General features: G+C 40.2%; 1 protein-coding gene across 1 annotated transcript; it reads right to left on the bottom strand.

Moving 5' to 3' along the window:
* Positions 1–1807: 1807 nt before the first annotated feature.
* Positions 1808–19975, bottom strand: gtf2b (general transcription factor IIB). The gene is made up of 7 exons (XM_012820260.2): positions 19888–19975; positions 10354–10460; positions 10110–10243; positions 8988–9134; positions 5444–5573; positions 3503–3784; positions 1808–2472 (listed from the first exon to the last, which is right to left on the bottom strand). The coding sequence occupies exons 1-7, from the start codon at positions 19902–19904 to the stop codon at positions 2339–2341; spliced, it is 951 nt and encodes a 316-aa protein (XP_012675714.1). The 5' UTR covers positions 19905–19975; the 3' UTR covers positions 1808–2338.

The following is a 19975-nucleotide window of genomic DNA, read 5'->3' as shown; positions in this document are numbered from 1 at the left end:
GGCCCCGACACCCCACGGGCCCAGGTGCAGCCGCACCTGCTGCACCTCCTATAGTTACGCCCCTGCCCTCAGGGTGGTCAATGTGTTCTGATTAGCACAAATTAAAACCGTAGCTGTACCTGAACAGTTAGGCCTACTCATATTTTGGGTTCTAAATACATACCTACACTGTTACATGTATTCTGTTAACCCCCCACACGGCAAAGACACCACTCTCCCACAAGAGGTACCTTTGACTGAACCCTGGCTGCCGTTTCGTCTCTGTGCCAACTCTCCATTCACTGCCAGCCTGCCATGGCCGTCTCGTCTCTGTGCCAACTCTCCATTCACTGCCAGCCTGCCTTGGGCACCTAAGGCACCGTTCCTCAGGATCACCTTCACAGGCTTCGACCGGGGCAACCTTCCTCACACATAAGAGATGCGGTGGATGAGACCCTTGCCAAGGTCAAGGTGTACACCACAGTCATCCAAGGTCAAGGTTTGGTTTGGTTTGCCTCCTTGCATCCGTGGCAGTGATGGCTTCTCAACCCTGTTGTAAAGTGCTCTCCTGGATCAAGAAGACTTACAGGGGGTCCATTGATGCTGATCAAGTCGAGTCATTTACTGCTATAGCACATTTAAAAACACGAATTGCACCAGTCAAAGTTAATCAATTTACTAGAGATTAAAGAGACTAAAAACATTATATATATAGGATAATGTAAAAACTCATTCTCCATATTTGTCTTATCTGTGTATGGCCGTTAAACCAAGGCTGGGAATGAGGTTTGGGTGTACACTCCTTCACTGGTACAAATGTCAAAGACTGACTGACATGGAACTAAAACAGGCAAACAGCTTATCCACACCTCGCCATTAGTAAGACTGAAGGCCGAAATATACTTCTACGACTCAATTACTCATTGGTCACGCAGTTGCCTCGACGGACTTGTTTTCATTTATGGTTCTCCGATGGTTGTGGTTGTTGCAAAGCAAAAAAAAAAAAAAAGATTGCGGCGGACCAAACTCCGTAGATGGTCATAATTGTACATAAAAGTTGTTTGTTTGATTTTTTTTTTTGCTTAGATTTTTTAAGAAATAGACCGGGAAATAGACACTGCAATGTAAAAAACCCTGTTATTGTAACTGAAAAATACATCTGAGCCAGCTATCTAATGTTGGCATACATACGGAGACAGATAGTTACAAAACCGGGGGGTGCACGTCAGGCCACGGAGAGGATTTGCCACGACGGAGGGCTCTCCGTGTCTGTAAACGGACAACCATAAACTGGGCTTGAGAGACATGTATGAAATCAGTGTAGCCACACCTGACCATTAGTAAGACTGAACAGGGACAGACCGCATTAGATTCACTCATTTACATGTCATCAAATTGCCTATATTGGACAAGAAATGTTGGGGGGGGGGGTTTAGGCTTGTATTATCTTCAAATATTAGACAATATTCAGGCCTCGAGTGCAGGCTTCAAGGGATTGTCTGCATGTATAATATAAGGACTTTGGGTCCACTAAAATCTCACATACCGGTTTGGTCGTCACAAAGATTGAACCGCCGTAGTCATTTTACTTGCAACTCACCATGACGAATGCCAGGTGCTGATGGCCCATTGTTCTGGTTCAGAATAACCCAGTTTACACTGACACACAAACCTGGTGCTTGACACATTTGTGCTGTGCTAGGCCTACAGGGCTCATCCCAGAACCAACAAGCCCATCACAACAGAGAGGTCCAAGACCTGATGCTTACATATCACAGTGAATGGGTAATGATCATGATAGCAACAAGTCTGTTGGTACAAGTCAAGGTCAGTTTTTTTTATATCTTTAATAAGAAGCAGTAGCTTAATGATTTCAATCAGGTGAACACACACAAATAGGAGTGTTCATTAGTCACTCACCACTAAGGACAAGTGTGCATTCTTTGTCTTTGTAGTACAAACTGAAACTTAAAAAAAAAAAAAGAATAATAATTATTATTTTATCACATAAGGAAAATAAGCCAACATACACCTTGTCCACTCCTAGAAAACAAAAAAGTATACAGTATGAAACCTGCCTACGCGCAACTAACAAATTCAGTTCACTTAAACATATATACAGTATATATACACACACACAGACACACAAATTGCTGTTAATGATCTTGAAGTACAGTATTCAATTCTGGGTTATAACTTTGGAATGTGTGTCCTATACATTTCTGTCCCCCTGCAACAGGTTGCCCATAAGACTGATACTTTCCTAGAACTTATTTACTTTTAGAAATGTAATGTTATAAAAAATACTCCAAAAATCCATGGATAATATTTTTTAGAATGTATTTTTTTTTTTTTTTTTTTAAAGCTGAGGCAGCTTGTCCACAGGAGTATCAAATTTGAAATCTGGTGGGAAAAGCTCCGCTGCTTTTGGATAGATGAGCCGGTAGGACTGGCGAATAGTGACGTCAGCCACACCTGCGATATCACCAATCTCTGTTTAAAAAACAAAACACAAGTGTTATATAGTTAGAGTATGACCAGCAATATTGATCTGATAAACTCAGCAAACAGTAGTTTAGATCATCTAGATCAATATTTTGAGCAGAGCAGAGCATGTCTCAGAAAAGATGCGTTTCTACCGCAGGACTTGAGGCATTTACCAGGTGGCACGGACGTTTCATTGCGCTACAGGAACTATGGACCTATGGACCTACATAACGTCATATTTCACCTTTGATCACAACATCAATTTAGACCACAACAAAATCATGATATATTTTTCCAGGCAGCACCACTATTAGACCGATAAACCAGAGAAGCCGACAGTTACATAAAGTTGCTAATACTGGATTTTGGAGGGGCTAATCTTATATTTACAGTCCATTGACTACAATGAATTCCAATCCACCACTGGACTTTTATAATGCACTACCACACCTGAAAGATGGATACACAAAGAATAAAACATTTATGACAGCAATTAAGAAATGTAATTCTGTGACTATCCTCAACCAGGTTAGCAACCTAAACTATGCAAGCTTAGCTATCATTTATTTTGCTATATTCACCACGTAACCTCTGGTAAATGATGTGACAAAATGGCACTTGTCTTCCACTCATGTTGTGTTTTCACCAATAAGCGTCTACTATCTATGGAAAACCACACAAAGGTGCCGGCCCCCTAAAACGGCCAGTGAGCTCCTGCAGTGGAAAAGCACCTACTCATTCCAAAGTCTAGTGATCATGAAAGACATGGCAGTGCAAATAAGGGCAGAGTTTGTACTTGTGACAACTTGTGATTCTCAAACAAATATGAACATATTTCTCTTTATTTCATGTCCAAAACAAAGACATTTCTAATATGCATATGCACTGTATATTTCACAATATGAACTATGCCTGAACACTGTTCCTCCATCAATTAAAATGAATGAAAGTCCAGTCAGTATTCTTTGAGCTGGTTTGCTTATTTTGAAGGCAAAGCTAATTCTAGTCTTATAGTATAATGATTCTTTTTTTGTACCTTTTTGAGTCTTCTTCTCTGCGGAGGCCTGAGAGGCCATATAGATGGCGGCCGCGGCCACTGAGATGGGGCTCCGGCCCGGCACCAGGTCCAACTCAACCGCCTTCCGGGCGATGTATGTGGCAGCCATTTGCACTTGCTTGGGAAGGCCGAGGTTGGAACAGAAGCGAGACATGAAGTCCCCTGTGGTGATGAGGTCGACACTGGTCTCCAAAGCCTTTAGAATAAGCTTGAAACAGCGCCCAATCTCCTTCTTAGAGATTCTTGACACGGCACATATTTCTGCAGAGATTCAAACTGTTAAAATTAACATTCATTCTCAATTCACAAATTTGCAATGTTATGTGTAGTTACATTCTGTAGTATTACAACATTGAACAATTAATCTACCAAGGTCATGTCAGAATTTCCGAAAACAAATACTACAGAATAAGGGCTAACCCTAGAAATACTACAGATTAAGGGCTAAACAACATACAGGCAGTGCAGTGTTTCCCCTGTATGCAGTGTTTCCCCTATAGGCAGTGTTTCCCCTATAGGCAGTGTTTCCCCTATAGGCAGTGTTTCCCCTGTATGCAGTGTTTCCCCTATAGGCAGTGCAGTGTTTCCCCTATAGGAAGTGCAGTGTTTCCCCTATATGCAGTGCAGTGTTTCCCCTGTATGCAGCACCGCCACCGCTGAAATTTCACACACCGTATTATGACGAAATGTAGCGTTGACCTAATGCCAACAAGCTAAAGATGTTATAGTTTAATACTATAGACCTAACCTATGGGGCAAATAAAAAGCCCCTGGCGTTATTTAACATCAGCAAATGGTTGTGATCAAACCGAAGACTTTCCAAAGTCTTATTATTGAAGTGGTGTTATGACTTTAGGCTTTGCAGCAGTGCTGCCTGGCTGCTATGGTTGCCTAGTTGCTATGCTAGCAAACTAGCTCGCTAAGGAAACTTAAATAACCCTAAATTATTTAAATGGCAGAATTAATTGACAGGTATTTTATATAGCGGACATTACAGTCCTCAATTTAACTAAAAGACCAACTGTTAAGATGGCAACCCAAGCTAATTTAGTTATACATAGGAAGATCCAATCCAAAACTTGAATAGATCTTCTCAGCCAAGTTTGCACTTAATGCAGCTTGATCCACTTCACGTACAGACTTCATTCGGTTATAGGTATAATGATAGTGCGTTCCACACACCATAATAATAATAATAAAATCACACTAATAATAAGCTGTCGTCTAGGGGTAACAATATAGTGCTTCACTTTGCACGCACTATAACAGGGGTTTTCAACAGGGGGTCCGCGACATGAGCCTATGTTGATCAGTTCACCATTGAATTTTTTTACTTTTATAAATTCGCTTTGATATTTAAACACATGTCCAGATTACTCTTGAATATCGTGAAAATATCGTCATATAGGCAGAATATCTATGCAGGAGGAGGGGGCGTGGCGGCGGCTAGCGATGTACCCTGATAATTTCGCATATTTAAGTGTTATAGGCAGAATATCTGTGCAGGGGGAGGGGGCGTGGCAGCAGCGGTTACAAACACGCACATGCATGCAGGCACATCAGTGGGCCGCAAATTACTTTCTAGTCAGAATGGGGGGGGGGGGTATTGGTCAGCACTTAGATGGTCAGATATTTGGGGGGGGGGCCTATATTTATTATTTATTTTCAACAGTATTGGCCTTAAAAAAACCTATATCCATCAGGCTCTAGTACAGAAGATGTTTTTAAATCTCACTTAAGAATTAGCCCATTTACTATTTCAATCAATACATGTAAATGTAATATTAATGACAATTTTAACAACATCAACAACAATAATAATAATACAAAAGGGGAAACACTGCAGTGGTTGTGACCAGGTGAGACACACCAAATGTAACCATTACTAATGCAGTATATTTCAAGTGTATTGATAGTAACCTTTGAAGGTCCTGGGCACTCCTTCTTGTCTGCAGGCGATGTAGAGACAGGCTGAGGCAATAGCATCATTGCTCCGGCCTTTCAAACTCTTCTGTTCGTAAACTTGCTTGAACAAATTATTTGTCCGGTCCTAATAGATGATGAAAATATTTCATTAGCCTTCATTTATAGTACTACCTTCCACAGTTCATGGTCATTTGCCAGTATCCACAATCATTGACTTGTCCAAGCACACTGTCAGCTTTAGCTGGTGTCCTCACTGGGTACGGCTTTGGGGCCACACAGTCAGCTTTAGCTGGTGTCCTCACTGTCAGCTTTAGCTGGTCTCCTCACTGGGCAAGGCTTTGGGGCCGTCTAATACTTACACAATCATGACTACAGATCAGTCTAGTTGGTCAAGTTTGCCAACTGGAATCTTGAGTTCAATCTCTGCACCATTTGTACCAAAAGCATTTATCTGGAACCTAAAGCCCTTTTCCTCCCAGTAAATCTAGTAACAAATAATCACTTCAAAAGTACCCTAAATAAGAGAAATGTAGAGGTCAAAGTCCCAACACTGGTAGGATAGCAGAAACAGCCAGCCCTTCATTAGTGTTCTATTCACACATTAATCATATGGCCATTACTTTGTTTTAGGGAGAAGTAAGGACACATACCAGAAAGTCCACAGCAAACCAGAAAACAAACTTCCATTCAGGATTTAGAATATTTCCTTTATTTTGAGCAATTTGGAGGATCTAACACAAGTTTTGTCTACTTGAACTGAGTAGAAGTGCAAATATGTCTATCGCATTATGGGCCCTTTTCTCCCCTAAGTGCTCTCATCACAGCCACAACACTTCACTTCTTTTTAATAACAGAAAAATGGGTCACATCCTTGTCTATTTTGGAACACTGACCCTGTGAATCTTATCCAAATCCGTGGAAGGGGAGAACTATATTCCGATTAGCCTCAAATGAAAGCATTTGTTTCTATGCATCACATAAATCCAACAATCAAGTAAATTAACCAAAAACATGTGCAAGGCCTATTTATAAAGACATTTTGTAGGTGTTGAGATGATGATTTTGAAAAGGTACTTCCCAGTTTTAGATCAGGTGTAGATTACTATTGAGCGCTTAATAATAGACAAATAGTCAAACCCCTTGTCATTGATGATGTGTGCATCCCAGCATCTACCGTCTGGAATGACTCCGATGCAAAGACAGACGGAACTATTATTTTGATGATGGCTGATAAAAGTGGCTGACAAAAGCTTGACAGTCAAGTCTTAAACCGCTGGATGCACTGTGCGTTGGTAAGCTCCAGTATATCCAAACAAGGTCTGAATACTCCTGTCCATCTTCTTTGCACGGCAAGCTCTTTTTCAAGTTTTATTCTAAGTGAAAAACTATTTACCAGGCTTATTCACAAGATCATGTGATGTGAACAGAAAATGTGTTTTTTACTGTTTAACAATTAAATATGTAATACTTTACATAAAAAAAATCAAATTCATTAGATGCTTTGTGATTAATTAATCTAAATTGATCGCATTTATCAATTTGCCATCAGAAGGGTTAGATTTAGGTGAATTTTATACATCAGACCATTTTGTCTATGTTGGGAGCCATCAGACACGGCTCCTGGCTTTTGTGTGTCTTGGAGCTAGAGGTATTAGATCCTGATTGTTGGTGTTTGTCTACAGCCAAGACAAGATGGTTGAAGCCAAAGGCATCTATATGGCCCTACCTGGCTATAGCCCTTGGTCAGAGATAGACCTCCCCTTTGACCTCCTGACACCCCCTCCCCTCAGCCCTATGTCATTGTTAATATGTTGATTCTACATGATAGGAACTGTACATTTCTGTAATGTAATAGAAGACAGCCGTCTTCCACAAGTCTCTTACTCTGAACGAGCCAACTTGAAATCGCAGAGGCCTGAACTTGTTTATCAGGGAATTTCGCACAACAGCAGCATATTCTTTCAGAAGCATGTAAAAGTCCATCCCAATTTCCATTGACATAACGTGACAAAGCAAACATTGGCAGTGTGCAGTGTGATGAAAAACATCAGATACTTCACTGAATGGTATTTAATGAAGAACGCTTACTTAATTCCTGATTAACCAATCACACAGTTTGTTTAAAACGAAGTTCGGTAACATCCGACTACATCAACAATTAAAGCACTGATAAATTCGCAAGCTAGCAAGATTTTAAGTAAAAAAAAAAAAACCTGTACCTTATAACTTTGCATTTGACCGAGGGTTTTATAAAGTTACAATGTTATATAGGTTATATATAGTATAGTTGAATTACAGTTTGTTCTTCCAATTATGGTTAAACGTACGCACCCACATTTCTAAAATAACTGTCAGAACTGTCTATGCATGATGTATAAAATGTCTCACATTTTCTTTCATTACTTTCAAATGGTGGGAACATTTGGCAGTGGAAATTGACAGGAATGGGTGCTTTCAAGCAATCAGAGTAAAAAGGACTTCAGTTCCTGAGATATGAGCTTATTTCAGCGCCCCTTGTGGACGAGTTGTTTCATATTTGGTACATAGCTTCTATGTGCCATTAAAAATGAGCCTGTGAAGTTTGGCCCTTTACAACGGCAAATACTGACTGCTGAAATTTGACTGACCTTTGGTGGCCATTTTGATGAGCAAGCCAACTGTCACTTTAGGAAATGTGATCAAACGAAGCAAAGTTATGCTAAAACCATAACTTAAACCATATCTGTAAGAAAACAAAGCCATTTGTCAGATGCATTAGCTGATGCTGTGTGCAATAGGGCTTTTAAGATTGCAGCCATGGATGACACCCACTATGGCCACTTGCATGTCGCTGACGGGCCAACATAAGATATAGCCAGTAAAGAGTAGTAAAGAGAGTTCCACATTTTTCTATCAACATAAAATGTATCAGAAATGTAGTGTAGACATTGTTGACATAATTGACTACTACAGATGGAAACAGGTTTTTCAATCTACCTAGGTGTAAAAGGTCCATTTTATCACAAGTTACCATGTTAAAAAGGTTAATTCATCATTAGAAAACCCTTTTGCAATCATGTTTGTGCAACTAAAAACTGTTGTTCAATTTCCTAAAGCTGGCTTTCTTTGGGTTATCTAAATATCTGGAGCCTCACTACGTGTGTTTCTGATTATGGTCAGACAGAAAGCTTTCTTCAGAAACACATCCCTCCATTGCTTTCTCAGAAATGAGGGCTATTCCATGCAAGAAATTGTCAAGAAACTGATATCTGTGTACACCACCTCCTTCCCAGAACAGGACAGAAAGATAAACAGAAGGCCAAAGTGTGTGACACAAAACACTAGAATCTCTAGTTTGCAAAACAGCTGCCTCACAGGCCCTAAGCTCACAGCTTTATTATATAGTAGCCATAACACATCAGTCTTAGTCTCAACAGTGAAGAGGCTCTGGAATGCTGGGCAGCAAGTGCAGTTCAAATGACCTGGGTATGGGTTGAAAACTGTTCTTTAACACACACTGGTTAACGGTCATATATCAAAGAATAGTAAAAGCACTTACAATAATGTTTCTGGGGAGGTTGATCCTGTCAGCCATAGTAGAGATCTCTTTGAAAGCGTTGAGCATGGCTCGATCCGAGCTGCTCATGGTCCTCCTGTTCTGGTACTTTGAGTTGCCGAACTCATCAAAGCTTGCAGCACCAGTTCCCTACACATTGATAAACGGCTTTGTCAGTCAATGTAAAAGGGAAAGCTATGTTGTACAATACACAGACATACACAGGAACCTAGTGTTTCAAACAGAGGCATCGCTAGTCTGAGTAGGCCAAATATTAGCTTGTAATCACATTTACAAGATGATTATGACCCTTTCGAATGACTGTCTTTTCCCCTCCATGAACCTGTAGTCCTTTCACAATGCACTATGACTACCTCTAACTTCCCATAATCCTTCACACGTATTGACCTCCCTGAAATCACTTCCCTGATCTCTTCACTAAAAACGTCAACATCAAACGTCAATGGAACCTCATTGTCGAACACAGTTAAGAAAAAGTCAAGAAGAAATTTCTTCTTACTCCACTTATGAACTTCCCAGGACAATTCTGGCATTCACGAAAGTGTTCGTTCCTAGCTAAGAACAGGATTTAAGAACGCGGAAAAGCAGTCCACCCACCCCCCATTCCCGGACAGCCACCTGAAAACCCAGGGAACTACTTTAGTTGATATGTGCCCCTTGTTTTGGAGCGTGATAACTTGGTCTACTCTCCAGTACTTCTCACATTGAACATGCTACACAGAGACTTGTGCTTGACACATTCATGGGTTCACATAACTCGAGTGGTTCAGCAGGAGTTTGGACTGAAGTTTGGATTTGTTCACTCCTGTGGGGTGTTCCAAGTTCGTGGTTTAGTGACTAACCTGGATAAGTTAGAGAGTTAAGCGTAAAAGGGTAAACCTTATAATAGAAGAGCCCTATGGCTTCATTCTCCTAGCATTCTCCTACCTCTTTTGGGAGGTTTACGACTTGTTCGGACTTAACTTACTCATGTTTGTCACTAAACCACGAACTTGGAACCCCCCCCCCCCCTGAAATGATCTGATTAGGGAGAAATACAATCCTCAACAACAAGCCAGAGTCGAAAACATGACCATCACAATATTCTCCACACATTCCCTTCACCTTGCTTATCATTGTAGTAAGGTCTCCCCCATTCAGAAGCGGGTTCTGGGCATCTCCCACTCGGGAGGGGTCCTTAGTAGCTTTCTCATTGGTAAACGTCCTCCACTCAGAACCAACGTCAATCACTCGATCACCTACAAATGAAGATTAACAGGCAGCTGGTCAATACATCACATCTCCCACCACATTTGAACCTTCATGCACTATGAATTGTACTATGAATGAAGCCACATTCAGAACATACCAACTACTAGGCCACACTCGGGGCATATCATATCCCCAGCTCTGTAATCCTCCACCAGGAGGGCATCAGGGTGGTTTGGGCATGTCACCTTGGGTAGGGAATCTCCACTATAGAAATAAGGTTAAGACACAAATAAACAACCACAGTAAGATTCATAAATTTCACACACACACACGGCCCTGTAAACAAAGGGGATGGTAAAAACTTAATTTGATACAAGACTGTGAAGGCAAAGTTTGCTTGCTAGTATTGCCTTCATGAAAAACATGTAATGAGTGAAATTGGTCAAATCAATTGTACCCACTAAAGTTGCTCAAACAATGAACCCTCTAGAGTGCCAGGGAATGTTCTAGAGTGCCAGGGAATGTTCTAGAGTGCTAGGGAAGCATCACTATGAGAGATGTCATTTGTTCCAGTCAATGTTAACTACTTACTAACCGAGAGCCAAAGCCGAAGTTTGATATTTCCCGGCACGACCGAACGGTCGAGGTTAGTAAGTTGTTTATTATATGGCATTTTTCGCTCCTTTCATTTTGTAAATGAAACAAAATGGTAGTTGTTAATAGAAAACATGTTGTTTTGTTCAGCTCTCAAATCTTCTCACGACAGAATGTGGTGTTGCGTAGCAACCAATTACTTGCTAACTTCAAGTTACAATGATCAATAGAAAATGGACAACACGGCTCAGCTAAAATGGCTTTAATTTACAGTAAAGTAACAACAGAAGTGATTCAAACTATAGTTTCTAGTCTTCATCATCACTTTCAATAACACATTTTCGCTTCTTCTGAATTTCCTCATGGCTGTTGATGTTTTCATTTTCATCTGGATAGTAAAAATGTCATCAGAGGGCAATACGGATCTGTATCGACCGGTGAGGAGGGCAATACGTGGCTGGCATGACTATGCATTAGCCAATCAGAACGCTGGTATTGTCGTTGCCATATAATAAACAATTATATTGTGTTGTGGAATGAACTGGGGTACGTTCGTCGTATGGATTGAAGCTAAGTTAATCAATTGGCCTTTTAGCCCGTTAAGATTAGCGAGCTGATTGAGAACAGCAAATATCGGTTCGTTAACGGCTGATCCGCATCCTAATCATGTGGTTAATTTCAACCAGGCTAAAGTTATCATGGCATTTGCGCGTGCACGTCCTACTTCAAAAGGCAGGAAAGGTCGATCACCAAAACCATGATTTTCTAACGGTATAATGGTTCTAAACTCAAAGAAAAGGGCTCTTTTTTTCTCCGCTGGCGAGTAGGAGATGAACATGAACGCTTATGAAGAATACAAGACCATAATCATGGCAAAATTCAACACCACCACCGCTGTGAGAGCAAGGTGTGTTGGGATGTTTATAGGGTGATATCTATGTATGAATACCTGACGGCAAGTGTCCACTGGCTTTGGTACAGAGGTTTCCTCTACCGGTTTGAATCTGCATGGTTGCTAGTTCAATTCCCCTCACCTACTTCCTCGATGTAGTTTTACATTTCCTTGGAAGTCGCTTTGAATAAAAGCGTCTGTTAAATGACTAAATGTATTAATAACAAATGCAATAAATTGAAGCAGTGAAAATAAATTGTCTGTATTTCTCTCTATTCTTATCATGAGTCCACCTTAATCATTTTCTACAATAATGATATGCTATGGTGTACTAATAACACTCATATAATTATGAGTGCTTTGTTCTCCGCATCACTGACACTACAAAAATGTACCACTCGCAAAAAAGCCCCCAAGACAGTCAATGTTCGACTGTGGTGTTTGCAATAAATGACTCGAGAAGGTCTTGTAAATTAATGATTCCTTGTCGGCTGAATCGGTAGCGCTCATACAAGAATAATGGATCTTGGCGATCGCAAAGAACTCTCTCCCTCCGCTAATCTAACTCTAATATCAGTCCTTGGTCAATGGGATCCCTCCTTTTTCCGGGGGTGTGGCAAGCTTATCCAGCTACACTTAAGTTAGCCTGCCCTGGAGCAGGTTAGTGCTAATCGATATGTAACTATGGTGATTTATCAAAAGTTGCTTCCACGAACCAAAAAGAGGGGCGTTTTTTTATCTTAGCCTGTAAATTAGCTCGCTAAACCGCTTAGCGAGCTACGACGAATACCCCCCTGATGAGTCAAAGATGATCTGTGTGATTGTTTGTTGTTTGCATATATGGTCCTATAAAAGCCCATTTTTCCATAATTATCATAATGTAGTTGGACTAGACTGGAGGACTGCATAGTTTCAGGATTAAGAAAATGGCAGACGAGGAGGGAGATATTTTCATCAAAAAGATGAAAGAATTCCGTCCAAAAATGACAAGAAAAAAGATAGACCAGAAAAAAAGGTCAAGTGATGCCATCTTGCAGCCAATCTTTGCTCAGTTGTCATGAAGTCGTTCGGTAGTGGCAACCCCTGAAGAACTCGCTCCAAGGGGGATCACTACCGCAGGCAACAACCAGTGTCACAGAAATATAGCAAGTTTGACTTTAAATTGACTCCGTTTACAAACACAATTACTCTATACGTTGAAGGGATACTGACGTCCAAAGAGTAAGGTTACTCATGCCTATCCCTAGCTAGTTATCTATCTTATTGACTAGAAACCATGTTTTAGAAGGCTTTATTCAATTGTGTGACAACCACAGAATTTGATCAAATGTTGCCAGCATTAGACACTACCTCCTCTCTCTCTCTCTGTCGCTCCTCCTCTCGATCTTCCTCGTTGCACTCTGCGTCTTGGACCAGGACCATATCAGTCAAGTCGAAATGTATCCGTGAGACTCATACATTTAACATGGTTTTCAACATCTCATAAACTGAATTTCAGGGATCTCAGCACATTACGGACTGCACTGTGCGGCTCACTCTGTCTGTGTAGTATTAGGCTACAATAGTCAACCATGTTTCAATATTCAGCATTACTGAACAACTTCTTATCTTGAGGCGAATCAGACCTGTTTACGAAATGCCTCGCACATGTAACAATTCAATTCGATTACTGACCTCACAGATTTCAGTCATGTTAACTTGACAGGTATGCAGGACCTGCTGTCGCTCTGTCGCTCTTCCTCTAGATCCTCTGCCTCTTGGACCACTAGGGCTTGTGGGCTTGTTATGCAGGGTAACAGGCTTAGCTTTGGCTACATAGCCAGCCATGCATCTAGCCAACACTGACAGAGAATTTTAATTCATATGAGCTGGTTTATAATTTGAAAACAATAGGAACCTATACATTAGCTGATCTACTTATAGTGTAGGACTCATCGTTGTTTGCCATTGTCAACGTTTAATGTCTTGTGCTCATTTGTGTGGGTTCAGTGCCCTCAACCTGGCAACCCGCGGCAGTATAGCCGGTAATGTCTTGCTATGAAAGCTTTTCTTCCATTTTGGCAAGGTGTTCCAGCCCAGAACACAGAACTACATAGGGCATATCCTGGATGGCTAGTGGGGAAAGACCCAGGTGTTTATCTGTCCTTCACATGACCATATGCTGTCAAAATGAATTTGAGGATGGTACCAAAACTAGTTGCCTATAAAACCATACCCCAAAAAGTGTCAAATTGTTGCATAATGTCACTTTAAATAACCAATATTACTACATTCCAGTTACTATCATGTTGTTATTGTTCTAGAATATAATCTTATATGCCACTTCTTCATCAATGTTTTTAGTTAGGTGAAATATACAAAAATATCAAGGCATGTCAGACTAGCTAAAAAAAAAAAGTCTTCCAAGGCGGACTTCCCAAGTATTAAGGTTTCTACTAGTGGTCGATATCTGGCATTTTGAGTGGCCTGCGCTCCCATCGGCCGATTATCCAAAAAAAACAATAATTTAAAAAAACCAAAACATAAACCTTGTATTGTTGGTGAGCATGTGGTTTGCCTTGTTACATAACATAAACATATTTTCTTCATAGACGGCGCTCATATCCATGCGCATGCCAGTGCAAAGTTTGCCAGCAGTAGAGCAACATTAATAGTCAGCTAGCAGAACTATTCCCAAGTGGCAAAAGCCAGAAGCACCTGCTGTCAGCTGAGACGGAGAATGAAGACAGGACAGATGAACCTCTCCTCTCACCTCAAGTCAACAATCTGCTATTGTAAGCGACTGATTAGATAGTTATAAGAAACCCAACGGTAGCTACAAACGGTTGCATTTGCTAATAAGCTAGAGATAGCGATTCGACAAGTGGGCTTACAATAACAGCAGTCCGAAAGGTAGCGTAAACGTTATCAGCTTTACTGGGAACGAATGTTATGGGCTTCTAGCTAACATAAATGGTTCTGCACTTGTGCTTGTCTCTCTCCCTCGGCACATATGTGTTTGTCTGTGCTGTAATACACAAAGCTAACTTGGCAGTGTTTAAAACCATCTGGGGTTGCCTACAATTGCAGAAGCACTCATTACTTTTAAAAATATTTCTGTAAAGGATGTATGTAGCGACTTACTTTAAAAACTGTCCTGCAGCAATAAAAGCGATAGTTTTATGTACTTATTTGAACAACTGTACAAACAGCTCTTTACGGTTTTGGTTTTTGAGATCACTGGCAGAAATGTTTCTCTCGTCTAATCACAAGTTGTGTTATTGGGTGGTGTGCAAAGAGCTGAACCACGGACTGTTGCAAAATGGTGTATCGACAATTTACAAACGTGATTGGAGAGATCTATGCCAGTGTTTCCCCAACCATTATATTAGGGGGATTCTTGAATATTGAATTCAATAAAGCTAATGTTCACGTTAACTCACTTGTGGAAATGACGGTCACTTCGTGACTTTCGCAACCTACGGAGCAAGCACCCGACGATGCGGGTAATTGGCGGCCGACACCGACAACGGTTATGTCCTAATTTGCATAGGCAGAAACACCATACCCCTGGCAGGTACTACCAAGCCAGGCAGTTTTCAGGTTAGAGGCCAGTCTAAAAGCAGCATTGCCATCACCCATTGGCAGTAGGATGATTGGATGAAGGTTTGGTGATTTCTGCTGTTTGCAAACGTTTTATTACTGAACAGAAATTGAGGAACGGCAAGATCAGCTTGGTGGAAGTGATGTGGCAGACAAAAATGCCGGTTTCCATATTTAGAAAAAAAAAAAAAAAAAAAAAACATTAAAACACACAAATATGGACAGTTTTGATATAAATGTAATATTTTTCTGTGTAATATAAACTTCATGAATAGAGATTGTATATATATATATATTTTTTTTCATCTGAGGACTTGGTCTACCAATTGGAAGACAATAAACATTTGCACATAGTTGTTTTATTTTTAACCCAAATACGGACCTTGTTTTTTATTATACAGAGTTTAGTTTTTGTGGACATTTTTTTTTATTTAAAATAATAAGTAGAGCGCAGATCTACTTAAGAAAAAAGAGACAATGCAGACAATAACAGTGTTAAATAAATGTTAATTTAAGATCAGCAATTTTGTGTGTCATTTGTTATCATTATTAAATTGTTGTATTTTATCAGATGCACCCCCCCTCCCCCCATGGCTGGATTTGATATCCTCCTCTGATCATTATCTTCTCATGAATCTCACCTCTTGCAAAGGGGATTCATTATAAAATCCAACCTCCTTGTCACAATAGTGACAGAGAAGACAAATGTAAACAACCATAAAACACCTGCTTTCTATATTTTTATAGCAGTGAAATATACTCAAATATACAAATGTTTGTACGTATACACAATTTGAAATATGCATGACCAAGACCATGCACCGTTTTCTTTGCCCTCCGTTCTCGTACCTTCGTGTGCTGCATATTAGAAATGGCCAACAGAAAAGCAAATTATTCTGAGACGGCTCCTGTTACCATGGAAACAATAAACGAAGCTAGCTTTAGTATCTTGTTTCCATGGTAACAGGAGCCGTCTCAGAATAATTCGCTTTTCTGTTGGCCATTTCTGATATGCAGCACAATGTGTCCTTACCTAGCCAAACTCGCTAAAAGATACCTGAGCATTGACGGCACTAGTGTGTCTGCTGAAAGGGTGTTCTCCACTGCAGGAGATATAGTAACGGCCCAGAGGAGCACTCTAACATCTGAGCATGTTGACCAACCAGACCCTCCAGGAAGTTGCGATTGCGATCGCACCAATTTACGCAAATTCAACGATTCCCCGCGAATTCAGCGCGACGTTGCAATTTTAACACATCACCGCAACTTTCCCGCAAATTTGACAAATCATTGTCGTCTCCCACAACTTACTCCCTTCCGCTACTCCAAGGGCGGAAATTCTGCCCTGTGGACACGGTGCAGACACTAGCAGAGTTCTAATCCGTTGTAAACAATGACAATGGCTACACCAGACATGGAAATTGAACGCAGCCCATGTCCGCACTGAAGATTCAGAAATAGATCTGGCTTTTTATGATTTTCCGCAAGGTGTAGCCCTTTTTACATAGAGTCTGGTAATAGATCTATGAAATGTAATGAACATTATTTATTTTGCAGTGAATAATGAAGGAAGCAATACATCCGATTATTTCCCAAACCCTCGAGAGCTGTTGCTATGGAGATTTAACATTACTTTTGGATTGAAGATATGGTAGCAGCTAGTGTAGAAGAATGGATTACTTGAAATTGGACGACTTTATGTTGTTCAATTTCATATATTAATTTAAACACCTGTACAGATAAAATAAATCAACAAGGATAGCAAAACAGATTGATAAGCATAGAATGAGAACGGCAGAAACGCAGGCCGGACGTCAGGTGACGAAACAGCTCACAGTGACATAGGCTGTTTTTTTTTTTTTTTTCGTTGTATGTGAAGGCTGAGATTCATAAAATTTTATTCAGTCTTACTTGTGGTCCTTTTGTAATACCAACAGGTGCACTTCGTTGTGGATAAGTAAATCCTATGCACTGTTCCCCCTACGTGTTTAGCATAACATAGCATAACTAGCTATGTTTCTAGATAACTGTCTAACAGCTGTTGCCATTCCCACGAGACGAACAAATGAATGATGTCAAAGTAAAAGTCCTATACTATACTGTGTTCGTTTCCATAACAACAATTCAAGCAATATACATTTTCTGACCTAAATAAGCAGAGGGCAGAACAGCCTGTTATGCTACATTTTTGTAGTCCTGGTAATCTTTAGTTTGGCATGTTGGTAAGGTTATTTAGAGGACCATTTCTCAATGTTTTTTTTTTTTTAAAGAATGTTTCTTTTTTAATTCTTTATTTTTCAACAAATAACTGAATTATAATTACAAAGAGAGAAATTCGCAACTTTTATCGCAACTTTCACTTGCTCCCGCAATTTCATCGCAACAAACACCTAAAAAACACTGCAACTTTCACCGCAACTTGTTGGAAAAGCCCCCGCGAAATCAGTCATTTTAGGCCGCAACTATCACAAAAAAGGTCCACGAAATCCTGGGGGGACTGACCAACTCCTTTTTCTGAACAAAAATGCCAATATTCCCAAATGAATTTTACATTTTGGTTGATGACCTTGCAGCCAACTGGACTGGACTCTAGCAGTACACATCTTTGTTTATTTTTCTCAATTTGATTGAAGCTCTAAGTTACTCTCATTTATATGATTATTCTCAGGTTTATGTTACTCTATTAAGTCTGCTTTATGTAACTCTATTGTATTTAAATAATTTTAACTTATGTGCTGGGAGCTCAGCATTCATGCGAGAGGTCTCCTATTCAGAGAATAATTACTAAGGTCCTCTGTCCTGAATGTTCAAGGACAAGTTTTTGCAGTAGAAGATAATGTTGTTATGTGTAGAAGATAATGTTGTTCACAGAATTAAATGTGACATTTGAAGTGAGTTGAGCAGTCTTATTTTCCTAATTTTTTGTAATGCCTTTGAATAATATGGGGGACATGAATCGCAATATATCGCAGAATCAAATCGCAATATGTTAAGAATCGCAATAATATTGAATCGTGGGCCAAATATCGCAATACTGTCGAATCGTCACATTTTTGCCCATTCCACCCCTACTGACCATGCCCAGAAATGATCAAATGATTAGGATGTCAGTGGCAAAACTCAACACTGGACCGATCAATTCAGCTGTTTTTGTCCTATGTAAAGATGGGGAAATATGGAGCAGGTTTATAAAAAACATAAAAGCGAGTTTCCCTTTCTCTAAGTGTTCTATCAAACAATGTCCAGTCCCAACACATGGAGAATATGCTATTCAAATTTCACATATGTGATACAACTTAAGTACTTAAGGAGTACTTAAATAGTGTTGCTTCTGTTAACGCAAGGAACAATAATAAACACTACAAACATACAGATATCTAACCTTATACTGATGGAGAGAATCTACATTTGTTTCAGATGTCCAGTCCAGCACACTTCCAGTATGATGATCATTGTTTCAGAGTTATCCAATCACCAATTGCCTTGAATCAAGTTTTTTATTCTTCACATGTATATTGAATAAAAAAAATCAAACAAAGAAATGTCAAGGTTTATTGTTGAGACTTTTGAAACAATCTGCATGAGCTGACAAGGTAACTTTGTTTTATTTCACACACACACACATGTGCGCATGTGTCTGACCAAACTTAACTGAATCATAGCTGATTCCCGATCAGCATAAACTGGCCAACACGCCACTGTCTGGCCGGTTATCAACTAGGCTTTCTAGGGTTTCTAATCCGAGCCAGCATCCCACCGAAACAAACTGCTTAAATATCCAAGATTGGCATAACAGCCACAATAGAATACAATAGAAACAGGCAATATTAGTTCGAAAATAGAGTGAGGAGGGACGACACCGCAACGATATTGTCCCCTGGCCGAGTTTAACAGCAGCATCAAACAGGGCTAATGACTTGCCCTAATTTTGAGGCAACAACGGTCTGTATCCCCCTTCAACTTGTCCAATTTAGATAGCGCTTGTATAACATGTAGTATCAGCATTGTCACAGTAGACCGTCCTACCAACTGGCCCAGACTAGTTGTCTATTACAAACAAAGGTGGCGACATTGCAAAAGTGACAGTGTGGCCGTTTGAAACCCAAGGAAATTTCGGAACGAGACCTGGGCAGAGACCGACATTTTCAGCCCTATATAATGTAAAAATCATGTAATGCTGTTTTTTGTAACTGTTGTTGTTAGCCAGCTAGCAACCGAGTACTAAACTTGACTACGAACAACAATGAAAGGTTACGGAACGACACGCACCGAACTGTTAGTGCTGCAGTTCGTAATCGTGGGATTGTCAGTATGTATCAGTGGTTAATAAGTAGCAACGAAGTAGTGATATACAACGTAGTTAACTTATTCATCTAGCAAGCATAGCTAACGTTAGATAACAGGTTGTCATAGCTTTGTTCCAAGAACGCCACGATGCTTCTCAGCTAACATTAGCTAACTATCGCTAGTAACGTTGGGAGGTCGGAAAAATAGAACGCAAAGCCTAAATACGTCCTTTCTTCAATGTGTTCAACACGTTAATGTCATTGGACAGCACATTTTAAGATACGGCCTACCCTTCTTATCGCTCAAACCATAAATTCGCTAGCTGTTGATACATACCGGCTCGTCGACGCCATACTGCTTCAGTCACCCCTTGAGCAGTGTTAACATAGATATACACTATAGTGTTAACTCAATGGTGAGTACA

The sequence above is a fragment of the Clupea harengus genome, chromosome 22 (assembly GCF_900700415.2).
Source record: "Clupea harengus chromosome 22, Ch_v2.0.2, whole genome shotgun sequence".
Taxonomy (NCBI): Eukaryota; Metazoa; Chordata; class Actinopteri; order Clupeiformes; family Clupeidae; genus Clupea; species Clupea harengus.
This window is presented reverse-complemented; position numbering and strand designations above follow the sequence as displayed.